The sequence below is a fragment of the Schistocerca piceifrons genome, chromosome 7 (assembly GCF_021461385.2).
Source record: "Schistocerca piceifrons isolate TAMUIC-IGC-003096 chromosome 7, iqSchPice1.1, whole genome shotgun sequence".
Taxonomy (NCBI): Eukaryota; Metazoa; Arthropoda; class Insecta; order Orthoptera; family Acrididae; genus Schistocerca; species Schistocerca piceifrons.
The window spans coordinates 561,617,546-561,629,013 of record NC_060144.1 but is presented as its reverse complement, the minus strand read 5'-3'; the positions used below and the strand labels follow the sequence as shown (position 1 = coordinate 561,629,013).

Sequence of the window (11,468 nt, the reverse complement as noted above, 5' to 3'; positions counted from 1 at the left end):
AATTTTAATTTGAACTAAGCTAGATTACCAGTTAGGTCGGTACACAGCACTTTTTTTTTTTAAATCCTCATAATAAGAATCGAACGAGCCACATAAAAAACACACTTTACGAGTGTCCAAATAGTCCTATTTTACAGAATTTCCTGTGAACAACTTTTTAGATGAATTGTTGGCAACTGATGGACAAATAACCTCAATGCCATACATCGTAATTGAGGGCATGTTTCAGGAAAAATACTGCTCCCCCCCACCCTCACCCCCCCCAACTGTACAAAACACCAAACAAATTCCCTCATTTAAAGGGAAAATGTTCAGCTACATGGAAGATACTGCAAGGACTGCATTACCACCGTGCTGTGGGCCATAATACTCTTTATGACAAACCATGTTCCAAGTGACAACACTTCCGACTATTTGAGGCATTGGCATGTGATGATAAGTAAGCACAGTGTTCCACATTGGTTGTTTGGGTTGTCCTGTGCTTTATTTAGAGCAGTCTTTGGCATAGTTATTAGCACCTGCTATATCACAAAAGTGGTTAAAATATTTAAAATTTAAAAAATGGTGGCACAAAATGTTAGTTGAAATCAATCTCTCACTTTTTTTTCCCCATTCATAGACACAATCCCTCTCAAGCACAAAAAATTGAAGTTGTAAAATAGCAGTGATATTAAAATGAATTATTAAAGTACAAATTTGAGAAACATAACAAAATACTAAAACAGGATATCAGTAAATTGTGACCAACAGATCTCTTGCACGATAAATGGCATAGCCAGGCATCATTAGTCCACACTAAAACCTTCTCACAATATCAGCATGAAGTTTATTATCCACCAGTTGATGAAAAAAGTGATTTATTTAACAAAACATGTTTCGGGACTACATTATCAAGTCATACAATGGCTTCACAACAGATAGTATTCTTCACAATAGTTTTTGTAGAAAGTCAATAAAATAGAATTTTACAACATTTACCTCAAATGTCATTTAAAATAGAGTAGATATCTGAAACTGGCTGCACTGTGGCATGCCATTGTATGTGGCTGTAAACCGTAAGCACTACAGATTGACGAGTCCTAACATCAAAGAAGGAAGCCATGTGTTATAGTGTTGGATCCCATGCAGAGACTTATCACAATCATTTCAACACACTTGTGTGTCTGGGAGAAGGAGCATTAGAGGATTAAAGTTGGTTTTATTTATTAAACACAGCTTGTTAACCACCATATCCACCCACTCCTTTATCTCATAGACCAGTGGTTCTCAACCTGGGAGTAATTATCTCCTGGTAATTTATTGATCGGGTAAAAACAAAAAGTTTTTGGCCATGCAAAAAAATTATTTTTCAAAGATCATTACTCTTATCAGTATTTCATAAAAACATACTACTGATTACATAAATTCCCAATATTAAAAAAATACTAGCATTAATAACACACACACACAAAAATACTAGCATTAATAACACACACACACACACACACACACACACACACACACACACACACACACACACACACACACACACCGTATCTAAAGAAAATGCCTTCTCCAAGTTGTAGGTAGTTCCCACCATAGATCAGAAGTTACTTCATTATTCAATTGGCAACACTAAATGAACTAATTGACAGCACACCACAAGAGTAACTATGTAATGGTTACAATACTGCTGTAGGGCCCACACTGTATTATTATTATTCCATACCTTTTTGAAAACTTTCTTGCGTTGTAAAAGAATAACATTTATTTATTGATGACTAAGTTCATACTATCTGTCCATTACACAATCAGCCATAAATATAAGTCTTGGGCTGCACTATTCATTCAAGTAGAAAATCAGCTACGAAATCAGTAACTGTGATAATAGATAATGTGGCCGCCCCGTGTGCTCATCGCCAACTGTCAGTGCATAAACTGCCTCCAAGTGACCTAGAAAGTCACTAGTGGCCATACTGGTGCCAGTAACCAGACAAAGCATTGTCAGCATAGTCTTCCAATTTCTGGTAGTTCAGAAGTATGGAGTCGAGCAGTCAAATGACATACAAACAGTAGCCCTAAGCATAGTGCACACATTTTAATTAGTTAGTTTTAAATGGGGATGCAACGCTATCATTTATCCTATGTCATTTTTCAAAGAAAATTATTTTCCATTTTAAAGTTTAGTTTGGCTGTAAAGCTGATGATTGTGGTGGGAATTTGAGGGGGGGGGGGGAGGGGAGGGGGGAGGGGCTGCCAGCTAATGTCCAATTGCAGTCAGGGGTAGTGGGTTCGGAAAGGTTGGGAACCACCATCATAGATGCACAACACCTCAACAACAACAACATTGCAGCACACAGAGATAGCACATTAACAAGCCTCCTTGGTAATGACACACAGCATAATGATGTCTCCTTCCTGTGATTTTGCAACTGGAGAAGGGCATCTTTCATAATAATGACTATTTTATTTTTTGGATATAAATGCTGATCATTTGCAGAACATTAAGGAATCTGAACAGATGAGGAAGTCAGACCCTAATTAGAATTCACTCCTCAGAATAGTGCAAGTCCAGCAACAAATATTCTGAATTCATTGGTAAGCTTGATTCTGAGGACATGATCAAGAGACCGAGCGAGGTGGCGCAGTGGTTAGACACTGGACTCGCATTCGGGAGGACGACGGTTCAATCCCGCGTCCGGCCATCCTGATTTAGGTTTTCCGTGACTTCCCTAAATCGCTCCAAGCAAATGCCGGGATGGTTCCTTTCAAAGGGCACGGCCGACTTCCTTCCCCGTCCTTCCCTGATCCGACGAGACCGATGACCTCGCTGTCTGGTCTCCTTCCCCAAACAAACCAACCAACCATGATCAAGAGAAAAGTTTGAAAAGAACAAGGTGACACATTGCTTTGACTCATCAGTATATAATTCTTAAAAATCTATGATAATTCTAAATACTATAAAATTTAATGTTAAGAAAGCAATATAGTCTAATCTATCAAATGTGAAATTACCCTGGGTCTCAACAATAGTCACTGCTTAGTTTTGCTCCAGCACTACATTAGTACATTAATATTGGCTACACACAGAATCCACAGTCAATTATCAGTCCATTCACCCACAGAACATTTACAAAATGATATCAGATATGTCATCTTAATCAAATATTTGAATATAATAGAAGGAAACATTCCACGTGGGAAAAATATATCTAAAAACACAGATGATGTGACTTACCGAACGAAAGTGCTGGCAGGTCGATAGACACACAAACATACACATGAAATTCACGCTTTCGCAACAAACTGTTGCCTCATCAGGAAAGAGGGAAGGAGAGGGAAAGACGAAAGGATGTGGGTTATAAGGGAGAGGGTAAGGAGTCATTCCAATCCCGGGAGCGGAAAGACTTACCTTATATTTGCTTTCTCTGCGAGGATCTGGTGTTTTATCTGTAATTACAATGTTTTTCCCTATCTGGAAAGTTAAGTTACGATATCAAGCTGACGTTATGCCAAGTTAGTCATAGACAGAGTTTTTGTGAGCTCTTGAAAGTTATAGACTGTTTTAATGCTCATTTGGATTTGAAACTGATTCCTATTAGAGAAACTATAAAAAGTCTTATTACAACCCCGTGTTAATAGAATAAATAACTACAAGAACGTGTTTACAAAGCTGTGTGGTTATTTTACACACAAAAACCCTGGCATTATTTAAGTACTCCCACAGATAAGTATCTTTTAAAATTTTATTTCACTGTTCATTTCCATTCAGTGTTACTGCCTCTCACTGATGTTCCAGTTAAATTTCTTGCTGTTTTTGAAGTCAATTTATGTTAATAATTATGATTACTTGCAATTATCAGATGGTGGTGGTGTTACTCCATTCTAGAGTTCCCATTCTTTGATGTCAGGAAAGCCATTGATGTACCAAAAAAAAAACAGAAGTCCTAATATGCTGCCCTGAGGGACTCCTATGTTTATATGAGTATACTTTGCCTCTGATAAATGTTTCGTTAAGAATTTTGCTTCCTAGAAAAATATCGCAGTTCCTCTTATTTCTTAAGGTAGTGTGTGTGTGTGTGTGTGTGTGTGTGTGTGTGTGTGTGTGTGTGTGTGTGTGTGTGTGCGTGTGTTTTTTTTTTGTGGTCAAGAGTATGAAAGACTTTTGACAGATCTAAAGAGATACCTGTGACACACACTTTCTTGTCTAGTGCAATTTTTGTAAACTCTACAAGATTGATTCTGTACTTCTACTCTGGAAGCCACACTGTACTTCCCTGAGAATGTTATATTTATTCAAGTAATTCATTAGCTTGTCTTTCAAAATAGATTTTTTTATTTTTGAGAATGGTGATGGTAAAAAACAATTCTTTCCCAGTTTTTGCATCGACCATATGCAGTTCAATTTTTCCATCGTCACAGAACCTACCACTGACAATCATCTTCAATCCTTGCTATGGTCTGTGAACACGGGAAATTTTCTTTGTTTCACCTAAACAGACTCTGCATTTTGATTGTTGGGCTTTGAATGACAACCTACTGGAGAATTGTCTGTAAGCAAAATGCGCATTCCTTTTCTTCTTTCCTTCAGGGTCAGAATCGCAAAAAGCGTCAGATATTACTCTTTCACAGAATGTCTGAATACCCCTTCCCTCCCCCTCGCAGCATGGATTTTATTGGTTGGACACGTGCATGTTCTCCCCAGTATTGTCTACAAATGAGGACATTTACAGTTATCATACTGGTGTTTTCCGTCTTTTCTGGTAGTCATCTGAGAAATTCAGACATTTGGCAACTGCTCAAGTCCTGGTGCCAATTTCATCCTTTACCAAATGTCTGTGTTTGTTTTTACCATTTTGTGAGAGTTTTGTTGCTTGTCCAACTCTGCTGCTGTTGCTACCATTACCATTGCCTCTCTTAACCCAAAATGAAACTGTTTTTGGGTCAATGCCCAATGATTGAGGAATTTTGGTGTTGACATTCCATTGCCACAGAGGCCTTGAACCTGGGGATTAACATGATCAGATATTGGTCCCATTTCCTAATGACAGCCATAAGAAAGATGAAAAACACAAAGAGCAGAATACATGTTGTTGTGGTGGTCTTCAGTCCACGGACTGGTTTGATGCAGCTCTCCATGCTATTCTATCCTGTGCAAGCATCTTCATCTCCCAGTACCTACTGCAGCCTACATCCTTCTGAATCTGCTTAGTGTATTCACCTCTTGGTCTCCCTCTACAATTTTTACCCTCCACACTGCCCTCCAATACTAAATTGCTGATCCCTTGATGCCTCAGAACATATCCTACCAACTGATCCCTTCTTCTGGTCAAGTTGTGACACAAATTTCTCTTCTCCCCGATTCTATTCAATACCTCCTCATTAGTTACATAATCTACCAGTCAAATCTTCAGCATTCTTCTGTAGCACCACATTCCGAAAGCTTCTATTCTCTTCTTGTCTAAACTATTTATCATCCATGTTTCAGTTCCATACATGGCCACACTCCATACCGATACCTTCGGAAAAAACTTCCTAACACTTAAATCTCTACTCGACATTAACAAATTTCTTTTCTTCACAAATGCTCTCCTTGCCATTGCCAGTCTACAGTTTATATCCTCCTTACTTTGGCCATCAGTTATTTTTCTCCCCAAATAGCTAACTCATTTAGCACTTAAAGTGTCTGATTTACTAATCTAATTCCCTCAGCATCACCTGATTTAATTTGGACATCACCTGATTTAATTTGAATACATTCCATTATCCTCATTTTGCTTTTGTTGATGTTCATCTTATATCCTCCTTTCAAGACACTGTCCATTCCGTTCAGCTGCTCTTCCAGGTCCTTTGCTGTCTCTGACAGAATTACAATGTTATCAGCAAACCTCAGAGTTTTTACTTCTCCATGGATTTTAATTCCTACTCAGAATTTTTATTTTGTTTTTTTTTACTGCTTGCTCAATATACAGATTGAATAACATCGGGGATAGGCTACAACCCTGTCTTTTAAGTAAGTCTTAGGCTCAGTGTTACCTCACGTGTTCCAACATTTCTATGGAATCCATACTGATCTTCCCCGAGGTCAGCCTGTAAAGAATTCATGTTAGTATTTTGCAGCTGTGACTTATTGAACTGATACTTTGGTAATTATCACATCTGTCAACACCTGCGTTCTTTGGGATTAGAATTATTATATTCTTCCTGAAGTCTGAAGGTATTTTGCACCTCTCATACATCTTGCTCACCAGTTGGTAGAGTTTTGTTAGGATGGGCTCTCCCAAGGCTATCAGTAGTTCTAATGGAATGTTGTCTACTTCAGAGCCTATAGAATACAAATGAATTTAATTGATAGATAAACCCTTCAAATTGAAGGAAAGTAAAATTTTACAAAACTGTCTTTTTTTTATCATCCTTGTTAAAATTTAGAGACTATAATTATTTTTCTTTTCTTTCGTTAGGTGAAAACATAAGAATATGTAAAAAAAAATGATTGAATGGCATATTTTCACTAATGAACCAAGTAACAGTGCATTAAATTTTTGAAGATGACATGTTTAAAAGATGTGCACTACCACAACAACACTTGCTAGCAGTGAGAATCTGTTCACTATGATTCATCACGTAATACAAACTAACATGAAGTTCATACAGCTAGCACCACCTGTTGATGTAAAGTGGTAATGTTTCCACGAAGCATCAAACCTCCACGGCTCTGTTAATAAAAAAGGGAGAAATGTTCCATACACCCTGTACATTCTTTAAGTACAGTGCTTCATCTATATCTGCTGAGTACTTATTTTTTTAATTTTTGTACAGTTTTCCTGTCTGCATATTCTGTGGTGGGTATCATCATCATTGAACTTGTTACCAATTTTTTTTATTAGAACCTCTGATTTTAGGAACTTTTTGTAATTTATCTACCTAACCTGAAAAATATTAATTCACATCATTTTCTATTTTCCATGGATCACTTCTCGACCAACCTCTGTTTTCTTATTTTACGAACCTTCCGGACTGCTGTGCTTTACTTTCAGCATTAACATACTGACTGTCAAAAGGCCACCAGTGGACACAGCAGAACCTTATGCCTGATGTCACGTGGCCAGCGGCACCCACAGCAGAGCCTCATGCCTGACACCATGGTCTGGCATTGAAAAACCCATCACTATGTGCGGCAGCCAGTGTGTTTAAGTATTGCTTTGTCATTTGCTTACTACTTCTTTTTTCTATAAGCAACTCCATCCTGTAAACCTTTTTATAGCTTTGGTAACAGTTTAGGAATTCTGACTCACTATGAGATTTTTTTAAGGAACTGAAACATTTCAAGGTCTTTGAGGACTTTCTTATCCTCCTCATTCTTTTCCGTATACACTCCATCAGTTTAGATTAACAATACGGTAGAAAATTCTTGAATTTTGGGGTTTTGAAAAGGTCTTTTGTAGACGTGCAGTCTGGTGGACTTCTAGGCAGCTTTTACTTTCCTTAATGGGCAGGAATTATCAAGAATGTCCAAGATATTTTACATCTACAATACAGTTTCCTTGTCTATATCCGTAACATGATTGATTACTAATGCTGAGGTTTTTGTTGCCATTGTTGCACTGTTGACCATCTGAAACATATCAAAGCTGTGCAGAATGGGAATGTTATTTGTTTTATGCACGGTATTTGTATTTACATTTATGTCTCCACTTAAGATTATCTTGTACTTGGGCACTAAAACTTTGTCTGCGACCTCAGTTTACTAAAAAGTTTCTGTCTATTTGCATTAGGTAAATAGACTCACAAAGAGCTGTTGATATTTCAAAGCATTTCTCATTGCAAAGTGTCGTAAGGTACATGCGAGTTTAAACTGTGTTCTCTTCTTGATATGATACACAAGATTTTCCCCCCTTTATGGGTGTCCTACAATAATAGTTTGCTTTGTCATATCAGGGTTTCTGTTTATCTGCAAAGCTGTGTGCTGATTCAAATTGCTGTGTAGTTTAAAGATTTGAGTTCAACTTTAAACTGCTGTATTTTATTTTATACTGATTGAATGTTTTGATGAATTATTAGATATATACCAATTCCAATGTCACTTGCCCTTGTGGCTTCTTTCTGAAAGCCACAGAACAGCATTATATGGAGGGAAAAAAACTTTGTGCTTGGGTCCCAGGACTGACCAAGCTATGAAGGAGTTGTCTTTGTGTTCAGTTTGTGCATCGTGATATTCTATAATCCAGTTTAGTAAGTACCAGCTCATGAGAAACTGTTTCTGGATATATTGCCTGCATCTGATACAAACATGTCACCCTGCCTTTGCCATCTAATTTCATTAATATTGCATTGACAAGATCACTCCTCCACTTGTTTCACTTCATGTGCCAGTCTTACAGTTTCTAACTTTTTTTTTTTTCTTTTGAAAGTAATAGGACATGTTACATTGAAATAGCTGAAGGATTTGAAGTTATTCCATTTCTCTCCAAATTTTTCAGCACCAAACACATCATTCCAAGTCTCAGACTGCAGTGGGGGACTTTTGGTTATTAACCAGTTCTCTAAAGATATTTCACTTATACAGGGTGTATCATAATTAATGGTGTAAACGCATACAGTTGAAAGCACACAAAACTAGAAGCAAAAAAGTCTCAGTAAACATAGGGTCGAAAATGCATACCTCAAGAGCTATGAGCAATCATTCCATCTTCGATACTGTTAAACAATCTCTTCTACTTCACGTTCTTTGCTTTCCATATTTTGGGAACTGGTACTATAGACAAAAAAAAAAAAAGGTCCCGTAAACGTGCTCTAAAATCCATTCCTTAAGAGCTACGAGCACTTGTTCATCCTTCCTACTTTGAAACGCAACTCTTCTAATGATCACGTGCTCATAACTTTTAAGGTATGCGTTTAAGAGCACATGTTTGCTGGACTTTTTTTTTTTATTTTGGTCCATACTACCACTTCCTAAAATATGGAAAGCAAAGAACTTGCAGTAGAAGAGATTTGTTTCACAGTATCAAAGATGAAAAACTGCGTGTAGCTCTTTAAGGTGTGCATTTTCGACCCTACATTTACTGAGACTTTTTTTGCTTCTAGTATCGTGTACTTTCAACTGTATTCAAAAACAAAGATGATGAGACTTACCAAACAAAAGCGCTGGCAGGTCGATAGACACACAAACAAACACAAACATACACACAAAATTCAAGCTTTCGCAACAAACGGTTGCTTCGTCAGGAAAGAGGGAAGGAGAGGGAAAGACGAAAGGATGTGGGTTTTAAGGGAGAGGGTAAGGAGTCATTCCAATCCCGGGAGCGGAAAGACTTACCTTAGGGGGAAAAAAGGACAGGTATACACTCGCACACAGGAGACAGTGCTTGTGTCTGTGTATGTGCGGATGGATGTGTGTGTGTGTGTGTGTGTGTGTGTGTGTGTGTGTGAGCGAGTGTATACCTGTCCTTTTTTCCCCCTAAGGTAAGTCTTTCCGCTCCGGGGATTGGAATGACTCCTTACCCTCTCCCTTAAAACCCACATCCTCTCGTCTTTCCCTCTCCTTCCCTCTTTCCTGACGAAGCAACCGTTTGTTGCGAAAGCTTGAATTTTGTGTGTATGTTTGTGTTTGTTTGTGTGTCTATTGACCTGCCAGCGCTTTTGTTTGGTAAGTCTCATCATCTTTGTTTTTAGATATATTTTTCCCACGTGGAATGTTTCCCTCTATTATATTCAACTGTATTCATTTACACCATTAATTATGATACACCCTGTATGTATCTTCCCTCATCTCATGCATACTGAGTGAATCATACACAATTAGTGTTTCAATTGTTTGGAAAAGGTGATGAGAGGAGTTACAATGTATTGCATCAACTCTATTATGTAAATTGGTGTAGATTTGATCTATACAGTTAGCAACATCTTTAAGTTGTTTCTGACAAATTACAGTTGCACAGAATATAATTCCTCAGAGGGAAGGTATAGTTTTCAGTAATGCTATGATGAATAAAACGTATTAATTGAACAAGTAATATAAAAAAGGACTTTATCATTTTATTCTGAAAAGATTTTCATTTACACGTAATAACAGTAACAGCTACATACATTACTAGCCAAAAACACATTTCCGCAGTCTAAATTAAATATTCAAGTCTGAAAAATGTCCATTTTCTAATACACAGCCTAGAAACTTTGGCACAGATAGCACAGTTCCTGACAATACCTGCACAAATTTTTTATCCTTCTCTGGTGTTTCATAATACATAAGCAAACGTTTGCTTATGTAATTATTACACAATGAAAGATATCCAACTTCAATGAAAGACTTATTGTGTACAGAAAACATCTGAATGCTTGCTCTTAAACTTTCCCATTGCTTGAGTGAGTTGGCAGGGAAAAGCACAATTCTGAAGGGTACTCCCAGACTCCTGTATATGCCTGTAACAGCTTTTAATGTCCGATGGAATTCTGCTTTCAGTTCTTTCAGTGTGTCTGAAGTTAACACAAACAATTCCACACATGATGCCTGGCAAGTATGAAATAATCCTGGCAAACTTTTACTTTGTATGGGACTATATTGTCGACCTATTGTAAAATACCTAATTGGAAGAGAACCTGTGACAATGGTCTTTGCATGACAAGCACAGTATGCAGGCAAAGAAGCACCTCCGACTAAGTGAAGCCTATTATTGATATCTGATACACCCGTGTCACTGTGTTCTATAGTGAACACTGATACTGAATTAATGTGCTTCATTCCACATCCTTCAACTACTATGCTCCTTACAAAGTCAGAATTACATGTCTCCGCAAATTCTGCTACGTGAAGTGAATCAGCAAAGTGCTGGAGCAATTTTAATTCATAAACTGCTGCAGCTCCAGTTAAATAGTAACAAACTGGACTAAAATACCTCACCAAATCTTGTTTGTTTCCTATCACAGTGTGGCATTCTGAGGGGTCCTGAGGTACATTACCAAATTCATACAAAACTTTTTCTTCAGTTTCGGGTGTATCAGGGTCTAAATCATTTGGCAATGACAAAAACTGCCCAATCGCTTTTTCCTGCATTTCCCAAAATTTCTTAGTTACTTTTTTAATATCATCTCTTAATGACCTACCTTGCACTTTGAGCTTCTCTATTTCCTGGAAATTGTTGTTTTTCTTTAAGGCTTTTGTTATACTGGCTATTTCTATGCGTTTCTGTTCCATACACTCTTTTGTCTGCTCAATAGATCTTAATTTTTCCCACAACTGATGGACATTATCAACATCAAGATCAAGTTTGCGTAACATAACATTTCTCTTCAGCTTTTCTAAACCCTGAAACCTTTCCTCACAATCAAGATGTGGAATCAGAACTGATGCAGTTTTATGTGCTTTATTACCTGTAACAAATAAAGTTGAGCTGCAGTATGTTCGTAATAACATACTGAATCCACATACAGATTTCATTAAGTGGGAGGCAAATATCATTTTCGATTATTTTTCTAAAGTGTTTACAGAAATG

At 37.4% G+C, this 11,468-nt stretch overlaps 1 protein-coding gene across 1 annotated transcript; it reads right to left on the bottom strand.

Annotated features, from left to right (window-relative positions):
- Positions 1–9,994: 9,994 nt before the first annotated feature.
- Positions 9,995–11,434, bottom strand: LOC124804794 (serine--tRNA synthetase-like protein Slimp). The gene has a single exon (XM_047265123.1). The coding sequence runs from the start codon at positions 11,432–11,434 to the stop codon at positions 10,100–10,102; it is 1,335 nt and encodes a 444-aa protein (XP_047121079.1). The 3' UTR covers positions 9,995–10,099.
- Positions 11,435–11,468: the final 34 nt, after the last annotated feature.

Excerpts from the sequence above, each read along its gene's own strand:
- LOC124804794 (XM_047265123.1), bottom strand. The coding sequence starts at position 11,434 with ATGATATTTGCCTCCCACTTAATGAAATCTGTATGTGGATTCAGTATG.